Below are 20595 nucleotides of genomic sequence, written 5' to 3'. Positions count from 1 at the left end.
ATAAATATATAAATAAATAAACAAACAGACAAACTTAATTGCCTCTCCCCTCCCCACAAATTTAATTGTGGGACTTTGGACAAGTTATCTTACTTCTATAAGCCTTAGTTTCTTCATCGATTATAGAAGTAATAATATAATAATAGAGAATTTGTGAGCATTCATTGTGATCTAGTGATGGTACACTGTTTGATTGAGAAAAAATGTTCCTTCAATGGTAATAATGATAAGTATATTAAAGTAAGCCATGAGCAACTGCTACAGAATCTCCTGTGAAGCAGGACAAAGTGTAGCTATAAACTAATGACGGTAATGTTTAAAGTGCAGCAGGACTCGCGTACCCAAACGAACGGGAAAGACACTGGGTCCTGCCTGTGCCTTTCAGGGACTTTCTCCCTGTAACTGTCCCCTGTCCGTCCTGCATCACTGGCCCTTCCTTCTTTTTTTAAATTTCATTTAAAAAATTTTGGTGGGGAGGGATAGGGAGGTAATCAGGTTTATTTATTTAATGGAGGCACTGGGGATTGAACCCAGGACCTCGTGCATGCTAAGCTCACGCTCTGCCACTGAGCTGTACCCTCCCCCTTGGTCCTTCCTTCTTTACTGCATCCTTCTTGTCTCTATACCAACATGACTCTTGCCCTAGAAAAACCTACGTGACCCCCTCACCCCCTTCACTAAGCTTCATTTTTGCTCTCCTGTGCAACAAAGCTTCTTCAAAATGCTGTCTGTCCCCACTGTCTCTCCTCCACTCTGCTCATTCTCCCTCGAACCCACTCCAATCTCTCTCTCACCTGAGCTGCTCCTGCCAAGGTCACTCATGCCCTCCGTAAGGTCAAAGCCAGTGGTCAGCTCTCCTTCCTCATCTTGACTCACCATCCAGGCCTGTCCCTCCCTCCTGACTGGCATGCTTTACTAGGCCTTGGGGACACTCTTTATCCTTAGCTTCCCCTCACCCCTATCCCAAGCCTTAAGAGTTCAGTCCTTGACCTCATTCTCTTTGTCATCTGCAAGTGGCCTTCCCAGGGGAAGGGCAGTGGGACCAAAGCCACGGGCAGGGAGTCCAGATCCATCCCCCGCATTCTTCCCAATGTGCCCCGGGGGAACAACCCAACAACCCTAGTCATCCCCTGATCTCCAGAGGCAGGAGTACTAGTGGAAGACGGTGACTTCCGGAAAAAGGACCTGGCTTCTGGAAGAAAGATGGTGGCCTCCACACAGCAAGATGGCAGCCATCTCCCGCCCACTTCATGCCCACCTCATGCCCACCTTGTGCGGCGTGTTGACCACGGCGATGTTGTAGCCATATTGGAAGGCCGAGCCAAAGGCTGCGCTCAGTGTGGCCAACACCAGTGTGGGTTGGAGGCTCTGTGGGAGAGGAGGTCTTCTGTCAGGGACTCGGGGGTTGGCCCTCGGAGCTTCTGGAAGTGGGGCTGAGGCAGGGCCGGAAGTAGGGGTTGGGGCCCCGGGAAGCTGGGAAGGTGGCCCGAGGCTGGGGGACTGGGCAGCGTCATTTCCTGTGCCTTGCACATGTCCCCATCCTCAGAGATGTATCTGAGCATCTCCTCCGTGTCTGGCCCTGTGCCTGACCCTGGATGAAGTAGGGGGGAGCTTCAGGGAACAGGGCCAGCGTCTCTGCCCTTGCTGAGCTTACATTCTGGTAAGGGGAGGCCAAAAACCAAACCAAAACAAACTTCCAAATAATGATAATGCTGTTAGGGCAATCAAACAGATAAAGGGACAGAAGCCAGTGGGCGGTGAGGGCCTCTCTGAGGGTATGCCTCTGAGCTGGGACCTGAACGGATGAGAAGGGCCTGTGAGCATCTGGGGGAAAAGCATTCCAGACAGAGGCAGCAGCAAACAGAGGCCCCAAAGGACACATGTGGCTTGTCTTTGACTCCAGGACAGACCCCTGGGAAAACCAAGACAATCACATTTCCCCAGCTAGCCCAGGACCCAGGGCCACTTCGGGGAACTGGCCCCAGGGCCAAAGTCTGAGGAGGGGGTGGCAGAACTGGGGCAGGGTCTGTGGCTGCCTGAGTTGGTGCCACTCAGGGCCCAAAAAACCAGTTGGTGCAGAGCCACAGCCCCAGAACCCCACCCCCCAACCCCTGTGCTGGCCTGTTACCTGCACCTCCAACGCTCACCCCCACCATCAGCTGTCTGACTGTCGGCCGCCTCAGCCCTGTGCAGCCAGAGAACCAACCTGGCAGAGAAGAGCAGGATTCTGGCACCTCCTGATGCGGGGGGAGCAGGATGGGGGCAGGGGTCTCCCACACTTCACTAGAGCTGGACTCAGCCCCCCGTCTTGTGTCTGAGCTGGGATGTTTCCCCCCAGTACTCTCCCAGGGCTGGCACCCAACCCAGGAGAGGCGGGGGCAGTGCTGTCCTCTCTGCCCCTCCCACCACAGTCCTAGTAGCACAGGGACAGGGACAGTTTCCTAGACTTGGTACTCACCCCCTTCTTGGATGGGGTGAGCGGAGGAGTCCCTGCCTCTTTTTCCGGTGAGAAACAGGTGGGCTCTCTCTCCCAGATAGACACGTGGGTCCTGCTCTGTGCTGACCACTAGCAGGATCTGCTGTTGCTCCCCAGGGCCTGCCAGACCTTTTTACCCTTTTGGTCTCTGGACCCTACTGACTTTCCCCAGGAGGACACTTTCCGAGGACGGGCTGATAAGATAAGATTAACATTAATGCACAGCGTGAGTTTTGTCTTTGTCTCCACCAAGCCTCAAACCAGAAGCTCCCCGGTGGCACCAAGGAGAAGAAAAATGCCATCTGCCCTTGGTCCCTAGAAGTGAGGCATCTCGGAAACCAAGTCAGGCCTGATTGCCAGGATCTGTTCTGTGTCTTCTGTGTTATTTCTCCGTCTGCGTTTCCTCCTGGGAACTGGGACTAATTGTCCATTGGGGAAAAGAGCGAACTAAATACTTTTAAAGAAATACAACTTAATTGTTTCTAATTACACTTATTAGTGTTAAATAAGTCAATAAAGCATAGAACGTAGGTGCTCATTTCAGAATTATCTTTATTAACAACAACAACAACAACAAAAAACAGTGGGGAATGACTGAACAAATTATGACAAATCAACTGATTGGAATGCCAGGCTGCCATTTCAAGGGATAATTATGAGAATTAGGTAGGGACATGAAAACCTGTTATGAACGTTATGTTAAGTGACTAGAGCGAAATACACTCGTGGGCTTGGGTAAAAACGCATTGGCTCGTGGGCAGCAGCCGGACGGCCGCAGAGATGAGAATGTGGGGTCCTTATTCCTCCCATGACAGTTCAGGTTTTCTCCAAAGTGCTGTATGTCCCTTTGCTGTGCCCCTCACCCCTCCTGGGGCCTCTCTAGCTGACTGTTAGTTCTTGGGGAGGCACCTCTCTTTCTCCCCTGCTGGCTCGGCCGCGTGAAAATGAGTCCTGGGCCCGGGACACTTTTTGCTAAGACACAAAGGGCCTCCCAGCCTGCGCGGGACTTCTCACCCTGCGCGGGAACGTCTTTCCCTGTTTCGGGCTCAGTGTGTGCTCCTGCGTCCTGCTTACTGTGCCTGCGGCGGCGGCCCCCAGTTTTCTGTATTTCAGGCCTCACTGGGGAGGAGTTGGGGGCCCTCCCACGCGGCATGGAGTAGAGTGTGCACAGCCTCACTGCCCTCTGGTGTTGCGGAGTGGACCCGCTGGGGGGGAGATGGACAGTTTGCCAGGGGCTGAATCTTGTCCGCTTTCTGTCTCCTCTCTTGCTGTAAGCAGACACCGTACCCTCGAGGCGTCTGTCCTCAGCGACCTTGAATCATGGACCCACCTCTCCCCTGGGTGGCACTTACCTGCCTTTTCACCCTGGCTGCACGGCCAGGTCACCCAGTGAGCAGGGAATATTAACATTTCTGTGTCTACCAAGTGTGTTCGGGGCGATCTAGGCTTTTTCTGTCATGTTCCTCAGAGTTCTTCCAGCCTTTTCCACTGCCCCATGCAAAGCCGTCTCTGTGATAGCCTGCCCCACTGCTCAGTACCAAGATCTGTATCAGTTTCCTGTGGCTGCTGTAACAAAGTACCACGAATTTAGTGGATTAAGACAACACAAAGTCACTACCTTACAATTCTGGAGGTTATGAATCTGCCAAGGGTCTCAATGTGCTAAAATCAAGGTGGCAGCAGAGCTGTATTCCTTTCTGGAGGCTCTAAGGGAGAATCCATTTCTCTGCCTTCTCCAGCTTTAGAATCCACCTGCTTTCCTGGCTTACGGCCCCTTCCTCCATCTTCGAGGCTGACAAGATCAGACTGAGTCTCAGGCTGCCTTCCTTCTGGTTCTCTCTCTTTGTGATTACCTTGGGCCCATTGAATAATCCACAGTAATTTCCCACCTCAGCGTTAGCTGGCCACCCTTCTCTCTCAGTTAGTTTCTAAAGACTCTTGAATGCGAGTCCACCAGATCGTTCACCTTTGTCAGGTGACTGAATTCTGTATTCATTCGGGATGACTCCTGTCTGGCTAGACACAATGCTCATAGTCTAACAACGCTGATTAAACTCTAGGTCTTCCCGCCTTCCTCTGAGCCGGCTGCAACAGCAAAGTCAGCTGATGGCAAAAACCAAGCTTCTTCCTGCTGCTCCTGCTGCTTGAAACATTCCTCCCCCAGGTCGCAAATCAGTGTCACCTCCTCAGTGAGATCCTCATTAGGACCACACTTTCGAAAGTCACCCCCACCCCTCGCCCAGCGCTGTCCAACACTTTACCCCGAGCACTATGTGACATGACCTTAAGTATTTGCTTACTTTTCTTTTTGGCAGATCCATTACATCCACGGCCCAGCACATGGTAGGCGCTCAGCAAATCTTTGTTGAATGGATGGATGTCCTGGGTTCATGATGTTCCCTCCTCCACGACCCTCTGAACACCTTATCTTCCCTTCTGTGCAAATCTCAATTTTTTTAAATTCAAATATAGTTGATTCACAACGTTCTCTTAGTTTCTGGTGTACAGCATAGTGATTCAGTTATACGTACATATATATTCTGTTTCATATACTTTTCTTTAAATGGAGGTACTGGGTATTGAACCCAGGACCTTGTGTATGCTAAGCATGTGCTCTACCACTATTATGAGCTATTTCCCTGCCCCCATATTCTTTGTTATTATAGGTGATTACAGGCTACTGAATATAGTTCCCTGTGCTATACGTACAGTAGGACCTTGTAGTTTCACCCATTCTTGAAGGCTTAGCTCACAGCCTTTTCCTTGAAGACCATCCCAGGTCACGTCCATTTAGTCAACATGTATCAAGTGCCAACTAGGGTCAAGCTCCCTGCCAGACACTGGAGCTGCTCAGATGGTTAAGACAATGCTCACAGAAGACTCCGAATTAGACACAACATTCTTCTGTTTCGTCAGTTCTTATGGCCCCATAATTCCTTTTTGCATGTGGTTTTCATCTTCTTGGCTAGATTGTAAGTTCCGTGAAGACAGAAGATGCTGTGTGTGCATCTGTCCTGGTGCTGAGCTGGGTGGTGGAGACCGGAGCAGCCCTCAGCAGCGTTCATGGGTAAGAGAATCAAGTCACCACATAGTTTTATAGTGACACCCGTGCAAGTGAGGGTCAGGATGACGGCTACCAGCCTCTTCACTCTTCCTCCGGGAACTGAGGAACCAGCCCTCAAGGAAGCAGATTTAAAATGGCAAGACTCTGCCTCACTCACATTCCAGAGAAGGACTTCAGACTCTGTCCCCCAAGCTTTTTCATAACAAAACCTGCCAACGTCATCGTCCTCCTGTTCCTGAAGCCTGTCCCCTGGTGGTTAAGTGACATCAGAGAGCAGTGTAGTGGGATTTCCACAAGAAAAATCTATTCAGTTTAAAGGATTGAAATGTATTCCGTGTTCATATCATTCCTGTGTAGTAAAATGCTCTTTCTTTTAAATCATCTAATTCTCATTATGATAGTAGTTGGGAATTATTATTATTAATATTATTATTTTTTTAGGCTTTTGCTTACAAAATAAAAAGTAGGCAGCCCAGTGTTAGTTCACCAAATTGTGGGCTGTGAGATCTACAAGTGTGGACCCACTGGCGAGATCTGCCTTCCAACTGCCTGGGGGGCTCATGAGCGCGTTGCCTTGGGGCTGGCAACTCCTCTCCAGCTCTGCTTTTCCTTCGCCAGCTCAGCCTCACATGGCTCTGCCCTTGCCGCTTAAACCCTCTCTGCCATGACTTATCCATGTACCAGGGATGTATCCATCCACCCAGGGAGCCCCGGCTGTGCCAGCCCCTATTCCCAGCACTGTGGATCCACAGCCGCCAGCAAGCAGGGCCTGTAGCCCCGCACCTCCTCCATCTCTCTCACTTGCTAACTGCCCTGACCTTGACTGACCTTGATCAGCATCCCCAGGCTGCCTATCTCCAGATAATTTTCTAATGGAATGACTCTAAATTGCAAATCAGATTAGGACAGCCTGACTCAAGTCAGCCAGCGACTTCCGATCACCTTCAGAATAAAATCCCCAGTCCTCCCAGTGTCTTGCTACGTCTCTGCGTGGTACCTCGGTCCTGTCCCTTTCTGACCTCTCGTCACTCCCTGAACTGCAGCCAGCCCTCTCTCATTTGCACCAGGCCTGCACTTGCACAGATCCCCTGGTGGCCACCCGCTCTGTCACTCAAGGAGGGCTCCCTCTCCCTCCCTGGGGAAACAGCCGCTCCCCACCTGTCAGCCTCATGCTACCCTCTTCACTGAGCCTCTCACCCCACTACACAGTTTTCTGCACTGCGGCAGCCCCAGTGCCTGCAGCACAGTAGGTGCTTGATCAGTATGTTGTTTCCCTCAAATCTACATTCTTGTGCTCCTGGGTCCAGAGCCATACGGCCAACTTCCTTATAGACATCTTGTGTGTGTCCCGTGAGCATCTCCATCTCAGCAGATCCAAAAATCTTACTGTCTTCTCCCCAAACCTGCCATTCAGCTCCCCAGAGCATTCACCATTGGTCCCTGTTAGAAACCTGGCAGGGTTGCCAGACACCGAGTGGCCCCTAAATATCACCAAGTGTCTCTGAGTGCCCCCTCACTCAGCCCCACCACTGCTGGCTTTGCGGGGCCCTCATTATTTCTCACCAATTGATCTCCCAACCCAAGTCCCACCCGGTCCTTGTTACTGCCACGGCATTCTCTGAGACTCAGCGATCGTGAAACTCGGGGATTATCTCAAGGACAAAGTTCAGGCTCAGCTTGGCTCACAGGGACCCATGGGATCTCGTTCAGCTTTTCTGGGCATCACTTTCACATTAAGCTACCTGGAGTTCCCCTCAACGCCTCCACCGCTCTCTGCGCTGTTCCTCACCTGGAACCCCCATCCTTCACTTTCCCACTGCATCTTCTCCACCTGGAGAAATCCATCTGTCTTTCGTAACTCCACCGCTTCCTTCTGTGCAACCACAGCACCAGGCCCATATCTTTCTCTACTTGTTGCACTTTAACACCCATGTGAATCCCCATAGCTATAAATATTTTCATGTGCAGACATCTGTGTCTGTATTAGGCTGAACAATATCTCCAAGTCTAGTCTATTACCACATGGATCATTCTAGACTTCCTCTCTTTGCTTATCTGTAATTTCCCACCGTAATGGTGAGATGGTTCCAACACCTACTGTCCATTTACTTAATTGTTTAATCCCAGTCTATGTGTACAGTGGTCTCTCACTGTATGTTACCTGTGGGTATATCTGTCTTCAAGATCAACACTCACTCCCAAGCACTTTAAAATAGCTCAGTGCTTAATACCAGCTAATTGCTGATCTAAACACTGCAAGCATTTTATTTAAATCTCACAACCTACCATGTGAGACATTTATTATTAGCTCAATGGAAGAGGAAATTGAGAAAAAGAGGAATAGAGGAAAAGCCAAGTAAGTTACCCAAGTTGCACAATTACTAAGTGGCAGAACCAAGGTCGACCCCAGAGAACAGACCCACAGAGCCACGAACGCCACAGCCTCCTGTGCGTTAGTGGCACTGCAGGTAACATGAGCTGAATTAATCATGCCATAGTCCCTCGGCTTCCAACACTGTGGCCTAACTTCTCCGCAGTGCTGCGAGCTTCCGTCATGGGTTGTCTTCTGTGCCCCCTCACACTGTAGATCGCTGCGACAGAAGGTAAGGATGGTTCAACCACAGCATGGTGCTCTCTGCTTCGTCTGGGGACTCACTCCTCTTGTAAGTCATGGAATTCACCACCTGGGGAATCCCCATTCCATTCCCACAAAGGCTGCTCCCAAACCCACCTCTGTTCGGCCTGGCCCCCTGGCCTCTGCCTCCCTAACTCCCAGGAGATTTCACATCCTGCCAGAGGCCTTTCAGCAGGTGGTCCCTCCACTCTCTTTTTCCGTGCTTTAGTTTTCTCACCCTTTTTGTACACACCCTCTTCACAAACACACACACACACACACACACACACACACACACACACACACGTCTCTAAGAAAAGCCTCTAGCTCTGCTGTGTGCTGGGGGCACTCCCTCCTTCCCACTACACGCCTCCTGTCTTACTTTCAGACCCCCTGATGGTCACTATGCCTCTGAAGACATGCAGAGGCTTCCCCAATCTTAAATTCTAAAAATCACGACTTTACCACTTCACCTCTCACTCTTTGCCTCTTTCAGCAAATATTGTCAGAGGGCCTCCTCCATGCCAGACCCTTCTTGGCGGTAGGGATTCCAGGCTAAACAAAACTGGCCAAATCCCCGCCCTCAAGGGGCTGACACTCCCATGCACCTAAGCTACTTGAAGGAGCAGGGAATGCTCCCTGTCTTCCTCCTGCTCACAGAGAAGCAGCACATCTTGGTGAAGAGTGATCAGATTTATTGTATTGAGTATATATAGGCAATTCTATCATCCTGTAACAATATAATTTAGGATCAGTCATCTCTGACTTGGTAAAAGTCTCCATAGGGACCTGTTTCCCAGCTTCCTAGACATCATTACTTGTGACATTACACTTTCTGAGACTAGTGTTTCTGTAATGGATCTGACCAGAAAATGGATTCCACTCTGAGAACATGCCTATGGCCTCTGGAAGACCATGGAGTTGGAGAAGAGTTAGTTTCTTTGGCAATATATGAGTCCTTCCATCTCGAAACCATGGTGATGATTTTTGTTACAAAAGCTGGTGTTACCAGGAACCACACAATGGTTGACCCAGCATGATCAAGGAACAACTGCCCGCCGTGCCTCGGGGTCGGTGGCGGGTCAACTTGGAAAGAGGCGGCCTGGCTTTCAGAACTGCACAGAAGCCTTTTGGACAGTCCTAGCAGGGCCTGCACTCCACACTGCCTCGTCCCCGTTCTGGATTCACAGCCCAGGAGGCAATCTCCACGCAGCCCTGGTTAACAGGCTCCTTCTCTTGAGTTACTGCCTTGAAGCAGAGGGCGGAAAGTCCTTGAGTTCCATCTTTTCTGGGTGCACCCCTGACACTTTATTCATCTTGGTGAAGATCCGATTGATCTCTATAAAGGTCTTGGACTTGGTCTCAGGGACAACCAGGAAGATGTAGATGGTGGTGAGAAGACAGATCACGGCAAAAATGATGAAGCTGTAAGCTCCGAGGCCCACCTGTGGGAGGGGAGCGGGTTCACATTTCTGAAAGGGTTCTCGCTTTACTGCTCAAGGATTTTTTGCATCTGGGGCCCCCGGGTCACACTTACTTGAATGAACGGGAAGATCAAGCCTACAGTGAAGTTGGAGAGCCAGTGGACGCTGCCCCCCACCATGAAGGCGGCTGGCCGGGAGGACTGCAGGAAGATCTCGGTGATGAGCAAGGCGGGGATGGGACCTGAGGAAGGAGAGGAAAAGCTGTCTTCCGTGTCAGCAGAGTGAGCCCACAAAGGGTCCTGGAGCCCCCTCCCAGGGCAAGGTGCCCGAGGCGTCTGGCCTAAGGCAGAGTGGCGTGTCGCCAGCACTCCTGGTCCCGTGGAGAAGCAGTGTGAGAAGGCATCTGCGAGAGCTGGGCACAATAGGCGACACCCTGTGACGTCCCTCAAAGGGGCCCATGACCGCCTGTCAGGCTTTCTGTGCCAGCCACGCAAGGCAGCGTGTTCCAGCCTGTACAGGCTGTCTTCGCTCTAGTCGTGCTCCACCCAAGCCCCTCTGCCACAAGAACACAGGCAGAGAAGCCATTCGGGGCCACACCTGGCCCTCCCTGGAGCCTCTCTAAGGAGCTCAGGCCGGAAGTTCCCAGGGCTGACGGTACAGGAGAGGGACAATGAAACCACAGAAGCAGCTCCGGGATACATACTGGGCCCCAGGGCGTGTCCTACGACGTAGGAGATGACGCAGGTGATGCTGATGTAAGGCACCCAGGATGCTGCGTCCTGTGCGGGGAGAACAGAGCTGGACCACACCTGGCAAAGCGGAGACCGCCAGGGACAGGAGCACCAGGAATCTTGGTCCCCAGAGGCCAGATGCTCTGCCCAGGGTGGGAGGGCAGGCACCTGGCGCCTCCTTCAACCTGGAGGCTTCTGGAAGATTGGCTGGAAGCAGGCAGTGGGCTGCTGGGGTGGGGGTGGGGGCCGCCCATGGCCTATCATCTGAGTCATGGTGATTGAGGAAACACTTTGGCCTTCTTTCCTGACAATGGGCATGAGGGCATGGGGTGGGTGCCTCCACCCCAGTCCCCGCCGCCTCACCTGCAGAGCCAGGGCAGCCGTCAGCACGCAGCAGGCGGCGAAGCAGATGGAGAAGCCCAGGAGGAGCAGGAATCTCCTCCCCAGGAGCTCCACCACGAACACCTGGAGGGGAAGGTGTGGGGAGAGGGAGGCTCAGGAGCCCCGTGTCCCGCCGGACAGGAGGCCCTGGCCGCCCTGCACACTCCTTCTGAAGGGGCAGCTCCCAGGAGAGCCAGGTGTGCTGTGCACCCACCCACCCGTGTGTGTGTGTCCTTGGATAGCCAGCAGGCCACCGCACTGCCCAGTCCAGGGGCCCCATTTGTCACATGGTGGTCCTGTCACAGGTAGTGGCCCCCAGGGTAAGATGCTTCCACACGGTGGAAGTTTCTAGAGTTGAGGGTGGGGGTCTCCATTTTGGGGGGCTTTAAACTGCCCCACTCAAGAAATAGGCTGTCATCTGAGGAGACCCCAGAGGCTAGAGATGAGGGGACCGAGGGCTCCTTCCTCAGCCAAGAGTGTCACTCTCAAGGTGCCCTCCATCCTGGGCGGCCGAAGGGGACTTGGCTCCTGGGGACACTCACGGCGCAGACGGTCATCAACACGTTGACAGCGCCTGTGCCGGCCGTCACGTACTGGACATCCTGCTCCTTCACCCCCGCGCTCAGGTAGATCTGGTCTGCGTAGTAGTAGATCTGGAAGGAACCCCAGAGGCTGGTGGGGCCGGGGCATCCCCACACCTGCCCACCGCCCCGGCCTCGGCCCTGGCTGCCCCCATACCGCGTTCACTCCCGACAGCTGCTGGCCGCCCATGAGGACGATGATGGAGACGACCTGCCACCGCAGGGACCTCATGCTGAACAGCTTCCGCACGGAGACGAAGCCCGCCGCCTTCTCGGCCTTGTCCTCCTCTCGGATCTCCTCTATCTCAGTGTCCACGTCGTCCCAGCCGCGCAGCCTCCTCAGCGCTGGGGGAAGGAGCAGAGGGGGCGTCGGGGGTGAACCACGGCATCCCCGGGGCAAGGATGCCGCCACCTCCACCCCGTTTCCTTATCTCACGGGAAAGCCTTACCGTTTTTGGCCGTCTCTTCATCTTTCCTCTGAATCAGCAGGTACCTGGGGCTCTCGGGGAAGAAGGGCAGGAGGAGGAGCTGCAGCGCCGCTGGGATCCCGGTCACGCCGAGGAGGACGGGCCAACCTACAAAGAAAACAGTCTTACGGGAGAGCTGGTCCCAACGCCCGGCTCTCAGAGAGGCCCCCCACCCCCAGCCCCCTCCTGCTCCCGCCCCCTCCAGCCCCGGGGAGCCCAGCCGGCTGCTCTGGCCCGTTATCCTGACTGGCTTTCTTTGGAGCGGGAGCAGGGGCTCTGTGGGGACAGGGCCATGTCTTTCTCATCCCGTGTCCCCAGCACGTAGAGTGGTGCCTAAGGAATAGTGGGCGCTCTAAGTGCTTCCAGAATGGATAATGATGAGTGACCACCACCACCGATCAGATGGACGACACCGACAACCCTGACCGTGCCACGTGCCGGCGAGAATGAGGGCAGATGGGAGTCTCCACACTGCCGTGTGGACACATGCATCTTTAGGGGACAGTCTGGCCAGCAGCTAGTGACGCTGGACACCCCACACGCTCTGACCCAGGCATCCTGCTCAGGAGCATGCCCGGGCCCTCGGGACACTGGAAACAGAATGGTCAGAGCAGCTCTGATGATCAAAACAAAGCCCAGAAACAAGGCAAATGTCCAGTAGGACAGATACGTAAATCAGGGTTCATCCGTAAGACGGGATTTTACACTGTGATGAAAATGAAGCAAGTCAGGGCAGGAGCCAATCCCAGAGACGCAATGTTGGGTGCAACGACCCACACGATGAGGTTCCACTGCATAAAGTGCAGAAACGGGAAATCAACTCAACCTTGGAGGAAAGGGGTGAAACCGCAGGGGAGAGCAAGGACGTGACGGCTCCTGGGGGTGGGAAACCCGTGCTTGAGGGGCGCAGGGGGCCAGCGAGCTTCTAGTTCCGGGCCTTTATGTGTGTTCTATCTCACAATAAAAACGGTTAAGTAAGTGAGTAGCTCAGGCCCTTTCTCGGGCTGTGGGTGCCCGACTCGCCCCTTTCCTCTGGGGGCCTGCAGTAAGTGGGTGATGACCACGGACGTCTGCCTGCCAGGTGCCAGTCCAGCGGCTCCTCCTGTGCAGCCCTTCCCCGTTAGAGCAATATTGTGAGGCAGGTACCGGGATCAACCCCATTTTCACACCTGCAAACACTGAGGGTGGAGGGTGTAGCTCCCTTGTCCAAGATCAGAAGCAAAGCTGAGATTCGAACCCAGACACTGAACCCTGGATCGCTGGCCTCCCGACCTCCTCCCGCCCCTTGGATCTGAATCCAGGGCAGAGCTCATCGGGGTCCTGTTCCATCACCCTTCCTTGCACAGCCTTCAGCAAAAGTGGACGTCCCTGCCATTTGGGCCACTACTGTCTGGCCTCCCGGCCCCACCCCACCCCCTATCATGAAACTCTTCTTACGAGGTCCTGGAGACCCCTAACTCCCAAGTCTGGACACCCTGTTCAAGTCCTGGTCCTCTGACTTCTTTGCAGCTTTTGTGCTGTGACTGTCCACCTCCTGTGCCCCTCACTCCCAAAAATTCTCTGACACGATCTCTTCTGGTCTTCCTCCCTCCCCCCTTCCCTCCTTCTGGTCTTCCTTCCTTCCTTCCTTCCTTCCTCCCTCCCTCCCTTCTTTTTTCCTGAGCACCTATTATGTGCCACGAATTGTGCTGAAGATTCAAAGATGAATATGGCCAAGCCCTGACCTCCACACTCTGTCTAGAGGAAGGGTACCGATGGTCGAATTATGACAACCAAGGATGGAGGGACAAAGTGGAGTCCACCAGAACACCTGCAGCTCCCTGACTGCACAGAAAACTTGACACTTCCGTCCCCTCTGCACACACCTGGTGTGCTGGTCCTCCATCCCCAGATGCCAGGGCTCAGTGGATGTTTCTGGGACCTGCTACTTGTTTACATGCCATCACCAGGAGACAGGAACCTAGCTCCTTCACTCCTGGTCCCAGCTCTTTAAGAGGGTGATTGAAAGGTGGGAGAGATGGTAGTTAAACACGGACCCAGGCCTGCATTACCTGGATTTGTGCCCTAAGGCGATCTTGGACGTGTTATGTTATCCAGCCTCCCTGTGCCTCACGTTCTGCATCTATAAAATGGGTATAGTAACAGTACATGCTTCCTAGGCTGTCTGGAGGATCAAATGGACTAACATAAAAGACTCCATGTCTGGCCCATGAAGAGCACTTCATACGCTCTAACTGGTGCTATTATGAATGACGATCCCCTTTCAGAGACTCCAGACCCAAGACAAAGAAAGGGGAGGTCATGCAAAGACAATGACAGTTATGAGCTGCTGTGCACCTACTATGTGCCAGGCCCCGGGCTCTTGGGGAGGGGGTTGTGGTCCCGGAGTTAGGGTCTGGGGTGGACACCAGCCCTGGGGACTCATCACCTCACCCTGGGGGCCGGGTCAAGTGACCTTCTTTCCTGATCTGTGAAGGGGATGATCATGGGCCCCTGGGCAGCTGCGGGGCTGGGAGGCCCCAGTGAAGCGGTGCGGGAGGCTTTAAACGCCGAGCCTGGCCCCCAGGTGGCCGTCATTAACATGCCCCGGGCCCCGGGGTGACAGCCACCAAGCTGGCCAAGAGAAAGACAGCAGTGCTTCTGGCTCCCTCAAAGCCACCTCATCCGTGTCCCAAGAGGGACTAGGGAATGTCAGCCTATCTGTCCCCACCTACTTGTTCAGGCCTGCTCTGTGCAGCTACCACCTCAGCACCGGGGCTCAGGGTTGTACGGGGGCCCCCAGGACAGCCCGTCATTTAGGGAGAAAAGACCAGCTCGCAGGAACGGGCTGGGGGTCTGGAGGCGCCCTGAGCTCACCTTGTTTGTTTGCGAGGATACTCCGGAGACCAAAGATCTGGGCCACCAGGATGCCGATGGTGATGAAGAGCTGGGGCACCACCCCCAGGGCCCCCCTCAGGTTCTTGGGGGCCAGCTCCCCTAAGTACATAGGGACGACATTGGAAGACAGGCCTGGGAGGGGGTTGAAATAAAGACACGATCAGGAAACACTAGGCTGGCGGGGACAAGCTGTGTCTTCAAACACGTTTCTTCTGACGTAGCAGTCACATTAGTGGGGCTGAGAGATTCTCAAAACTGCAGGAGTAAGCAAACACCTCTTTTCAATTCTTAGTCCTTTAAACTTTAAGAGAAAATATTCTGAGCAAAGAAGCTCATGGACAGAGCCCTTGCTTCTGGACTGGTGTCACCTGGGGACACAGGCCACCTGGACCTCCGGTCTTCCTGGTAAATATTGATTAATCCAATGCCTATGACCAAAGCTCTTGGGAAGTGTCAATAATTGTAAGAATGTAAAGGTGTCCTGAGGCCAGAAAGCCGAAGAGCTGCTGACTTGCAGTTCTGCTTGTCTGACAGCAAAGGTCAGGATTCTAAACTGCCATTCCTTATCTACTAGAGCCTAGCATTTCTTTGTTGGAATCAACTCTGAATTGTTGGGACGCTGACAGAAACGGGTCTGCACTTGCCCGCTGCTGACAACTTCCAGGAATTGCCTGTTTTTCATAAAGTCGAGCCCGGCTGCAGGGAAAACCCACAGGAGCCGGGCCGGCCACCTCGGGGCTCCGACCCAGACGGTGGATAAGCGTCCAGGCGCTCGGGGAAAGCCAGCACGAAGGAGGTTGGCCAGGGGACCCTTCGTTCTCTCCTCGAAGTGGCCTCTTCTCTCTTTGGGAATTTTGCTTTTCCTTTAACTCCTCAACCCTGCAGTTTCTCGCCATTTCCCCCAACACCAGACTTCTTGATGTCTGTTTCTCAAAAACGTGTTCGACCCACAGTACAAAATACAGAAATATATTTTATCTCCAACTTGGTTCTCACATGTAGATAAAAAACTGAAACAGAAGTTTCAAAAGACAGTCCTTACTTTTGCTACCTGTGACACAGTCTACCCCAGTAGGAAAAAAAAAAGAAAAAAAGAAAACGTTGCTCGCTAAACAGATGACCCCCCCCCCCCGCCGCCGCCAACTGGTCCTGACTTGCAGTATAGAAAACACTGAGGTAAAGGACTGGTTGGAAGGACCCCTCGGATTCTAAGATTCGGTCTTTCGGTCTTTCAAAGAACAGCTTTCTTCGCAGGAAACTCCACAGTGAAGGTCTGCCTGCTACCCACACATGGCCCCACGATGTGGGGACTCGGGGTCTATTCACAGCAGAGATGTAGGAACAGCTTGACCCCATATGGAGCCTACATGCTTCAGACACGGCAGACTGGTCCAGACCCCAGGCACCCGTTCTCCCTCCCCTCGAGCGTCCTGAACCACAAAACAGTTTACCTGCACATATTCCCACCAAAAGTCTGGCGACAATGATCATCTCAAACGACTCGGCGACTTTGCTGCACCCCATTAAGATCGCGGGCACGATGGAGAATATGTTATTGAACAGCAAGGTTCCTTTTCTGCAGAGGACAAAATATCAGTTAGTTCGGCTTAAGGATTCACTCATTGGTTTAACAAATGTTTGTCTACTCAGGAACAGCAGTCGCTGCTGTGTTGTGTGTTTTGCTGTTGACCTAAGACTGACTCAGGTCAAGTGCATGGCCTGGTGTGGGAATATTCTCTGTGGGAGCTAATGTACATGACCTGACGCAGAGGGCATCAGTGGTGGAGAACAGAGGGGAAGGTTCGCATATTACAATACAGTAGAGGGTTTTGCAACCATAAACTAACATGATTTCAGCGTAATCTTGAAACCCAGACTGGGTAAGGACATTAGAGGAAAGGTTTAGGCCAACCCCACTTAGCCACATAGATGCAAAAATCTTAAATGAAATAATAGCAGATTGACTTCAACAGCATACATAAGCATCTTGCCCAGTTAAAAACACTATATTAAAGATTACACTGGGGGAAAATAAAGGATTATCAATTGAAGCAGCAAAAGAAGTCAATAAAATTTGAAACCCATTATGATTGAAAAAAAAAAAAACCTTAACAAACTATAAAAATGAGGGAACTTACATAAACAGATAAAGGGTATCCCCTAGAAACCAACAACAAACATCAAACTTAATAAACCTTAAAAAGCACTCCCGTTTAAGGTCAAGACTCAGGGTGGACTTGGGCCCTGGAGGGTCAGACAAAGGCAGAGGAAGAGCCTCTCTGGAGAGGCCACGCCCATCGGGCGCAGTCAAGGCCCCTGGGGCAGCGCCATTACGGAACACACATGCAAGAGGCCGGACGCACTGACAGCCCAGCTTCAGACCTCAGGATTAGACAGAAGCTACAAAATATGTTTTAAAAGAGTAGTGTCATAAAATAAGGAATCAAAATGGTACTAAAGGAAGAACAAGAACCTATTTAAAACGAAAACTATCCAAAGCAATATCAAAAAAGAAAGAAAAAGAAAAAGATTTTAAAAACAAACGAAAAAACTTCTTGAAATGAAAAATTTAGTCATGGAAATAAAAAACACGTAGGTGAATTATGGCTGAGGAGAGGACGAATGAATGGAAAGGCATTGAGGAAGTTACATAGAAAGCAACAGAGAGAGAGAGAGAAGATGGGAAATACGAGAGGTTAAGATGTGGAGGATTACAGTATCGTTACTCACAATAGCCAGAAGGTGGAAATAACCCAAATGTCCGTCCGTGAATGAATGGATAAGCTAAATGTGGTATATTCATACAAGAGAATGTTATTCAGCTTTAAAAAGGAAAGAAGTTCTGATACGGGCTACAGTATATATGCACCTTGAGGACATTAGGCTAATTGAGCTAACCCAGCCACAAAAGGACAAACCTTGCATGATTCCATTCATATGAGGTCCCTAGAGTAGTCAAATTCACAGAGACAGAAGGTCCAATGGTGACTTGGGGGGAGAGGAGAATGGGGAGTTACTGTTTCATGGGTACACAGTTTCCGTTTTGTAACAGTTAGAGATGGATGGTGGTGATGGTTTCACAACAATGTGAATCCATACACTTAAAAACTGGTTAAAAGGGTGAATTTTATGTTACATATATTTTACCACAATTTTTTAAAAATAAATTTTTAAAGAAGTCAATAAAGCAGCAACAACAGAAACATGGAGGAACCTCCAGAAGAAAGAATATAGAAAATGGAGGAAAGAAAATCTTTGTAGAAAAGATGGCTGAGAACTTTCCAGAACGGATGACAAAGACATGAAACCTCAGGCAAGGAACCACAGTGAGTTTTGAGGTAAATGAATCAGCCATAACTTGCTCATGAAAGGGAAGATGAAACAGTGAAAGGATGTCAGTTTTCCTCATATTAAATCATGCATCCAAAGCAATTCCAAGCAGAATCTTTTTTCAGGGATTTTGATAAATTGATTTTAAGCCTAACACAGAAGAGTAAAGGAATGTGGATAACTAAGATAAATTTGATTTTTTACATGGAAAAACATAATATAAAATTAGCTCTCTCTTACCACTTACCCACCATATACAACATAAAATTCCAAATCTCTCTGGGAAAAACAAAGCTGTAAAGTTATTTTTTTAATTATAGACGATTATCCTTATGACATCAGGTAGGGAAGACTATTTGAAGACAGAAAAGCAAAAAACCATAAGTGAGAGTTAAATGTGACCACTTGAATATTTAAAGATTTCATATCAAAAAGATACTACATGTTTGATTAAAAAACAAAACAAAACAAAACAACAACAAAAAGCAGCAGACTGAGAAGATACATGCCTGATAGGGTACAGTGTGAACGTTACTTGCACATGCTCAGAAGTGAAATTTCCTCCCAGCTGTGTCATCTTGGGTAAGTTACAGCACCTCTCTGTGCTGTGCCTCTTTCTCATATTTGAAAAGGGGCTAGGGCTTTTGTAAGGATTGGAGGAAGTAACATCCCCTAAAAGCACTTAGGACAGAGCCTGGCACGTAGGAACCTGGTATCAATGGTTAGCTGCTACTGAGAGTTAAAAAACACTGACACATCTTTAAGAAAATCGTGGACGGCTGAATAGCACTTATCACATTCTCATGCAGACAGCTGGACTAGCCGCTGTCAGCTCCATCTGCAGACCAGACACCTGGTCTTCAAGGGACAGAGTGTCCTGCAGATCCCACTGAGATTTGACCAATGTTCTGCCCCCTGGTGGTCAACAGGGAGAACTGCGAGTTCAACACCAACCTCCCAGGAGGACTTGAGGATCCCTCCATCGCTGAACCACATTTTGTGTGGTTTTATTCTCAGATTCTTTTTGAAAATGACTGGAGAAGGAACCGAGGTCTGGCCTTGACCCTTGAGATCACTAGATCTGTGACCGAGAACGGGAACTTGACCTCACCCAGCCTCCGTGAGCTCACCCTGGAAGGGAGGGGCTTGGGAGGGAGGAATTCTTAAATTCCGTTCATAACAAGGCTGCCCTCTCCTGCCCATGAAATTTGCCAGGGGAGTGTGAGGTCTGAAGGATCTTTTTTGGAATCAAATATAGAATCTCGAATGCTTCTAGAATTAGGGGCCGGGATTCAAGCTCTGTCCTTGGCAAATTCATGACACTCACAGTGAGGGTCACCTTCGGACCACAACGTTTCACATTGAAGGGGCTGAAATTCATCTCAGCCAATTCAGAGCTTCACAGGAATTTAATTTGGGTAAAATTTTGCATGTTACTTGATCCCGAGGTAAAAGAACAGAGCAGTTAGTTTGTGCTCATTTAGGAGAAGGACTTCAAGAACACGAGGCTACAGTCGACCTTGGGCCTGAGTCTTGGCCATGCCATCTGGCGTTTGACTCATCCAAAGACCAAAAGGACGTTTTGGTAAGGAAAACCTCGAGGCAAGAGAACTGCAGAAGCGGGAGTGAGCCCTGAGCCCTGAAGCACCCTCTGCTTGTCCCATGTCACTCCAGAGCCTGAGACCCGTCACCTGCACCCACCTCCAGCCCTGAAGCCTCGTGGCCTAAGTCCCCAGAAGGCACTTGGTCAATACCTGGTCTTCTTAAGACCACAGCAGGAAACAAAAATCATGACAGCGGCCACGACCTAGTTTTGCAGTAACAATCTCTGCTTTCGGCCCAGGTTTTCAATGCTGAAGGGGTCTCTAAGTTTCAGCGAGTTGGAAATTCTTCTCTTACCTGCCTAATTTATTCACCAAGGGGCCGACCATGAGGGAGCCCAGGAAGCCTCCGAAGGGGAACATGGACACGGACACAGACCACAGCAAGGTCAAGGAGAACTCGCTCATGTATTCACCGATCCTGTCATAGTAGGTCTCGTTATAAAACGCTTTCATGAGCTGGAGAGCAGAGCAAAACAGAACACCAAACGCATTTGAGCTGGCTTTGCAGAAAGAACAATGTACATTATCAGGCCACCCAATGCAATGGCTTGGGCACATGGTATTCACATTATCAAGTGGAGGAGAGGGAGTGAGGATTAACAGCAATGAGCAGGGGGCACCCAGGGGGAGGGCGGTGAGGCCTCTAAGAGGCAAATTGCCCAGGATGTTTCTAGCGCCAGGAAGGAGTGACTCCAGCCTTCCAATCAAGGAAGCAATGTTGGATGACCCCTGCCCCTCCAGATGCCTTTATGGACTGCAAGGCTATGGAAGATCAGAGCCCCCCCCCAGAGCGACCCCCCACCCTGGAGGCCAGCCCACCGTGTGTCCAGCCAGGCCTGGCTCTCCATGAGAAGCTGAGGCTTGGGGACCCTGTGTATCCCCTGGCCCCATGCCTGCAAGTCCCCTGGGGCCGGGGCTGTGTGTCTCCTGGTGTTTCCAACTCCTTCACGTGAGGCCCCCTCGTGTGTCACCCGTGTGTGTGCAGTCCCACCCTGGTGGCCACACCTGGGCACCGGCTGCTCCAAACCCACCCTCCTGTTCACTGG

General features: G+C 51.4%; 1 protein-coding gene across 6 annotated transcripts in view; it reads right to left on the bottom strand.

Annotated features, from left to right (window-relative positions):
• Positions 1-8832: 8832 nt before the first annotated feature.
• LOC102545071 (solute carrier family 2, facilitated glucose transporter member 5) overlaps positions 8833-20595 on the bottom strand; it is a 32066-nt gene continuing 20303 nt past the window's right edge. For 5 of the 6 annotated variants that reach the window (XM_072975454.1, XM_072975457.1, XM_072975456.1 and 2 more), the window contains 10 exons: positions 19845-20005; positions 16067-16191; positions 14595-14747; positions 11721-11846; positions 11429-11616; positions 11233-11343; positions 10673-10774; positions 10282-10357; positions 9692-9819; positions 8833-9599 (listed from right to left, as the gene is read on the bottom strand). In XM_072975454.1, the coding sequence (XP_072831555.1) occupies positions 9396-9599; positions 9692-9819; positions 10282-10357; positions 10673-10774; positions 11233-11343; positions 11429-11616; positions 11721-11846; positions 14595-14747; positions 16067-16191; positions 19845-20005 (1374 nt within the window). In that variant the 3' untranslated portion in view covers positions 8833-9395. The remainder of the gene's footprint in view (positions 9600-9691; positions 9820-10281; positions 10358-10672; positions 10775-11232; positions 11344-11428; positions 11617-11720; positions 11847-14594; positions 14748-16066; positions 16192-19844; positions 20006-20595) is intronic. The other variant, XM_072975459.1, reaches the window with a different exon arrangement.

The sequence above is a fragment of the Vicugna pacos genome, chromosome 13 (genome assembly GCF_048564905.1).
Source record: "Vicugna pacos chromosome 13, VicPac4, whole genome shotgun sequence".
Taxonomy (NCBI): Eukaryota; Metazoa; Chordata; class Mammalia; order Artiodactyla; family Camelidae; genus Vicugna; species Vicugna pacos.
This window is presented reverse-complemented; position numbering and strand designations above follow the sequence as displayed.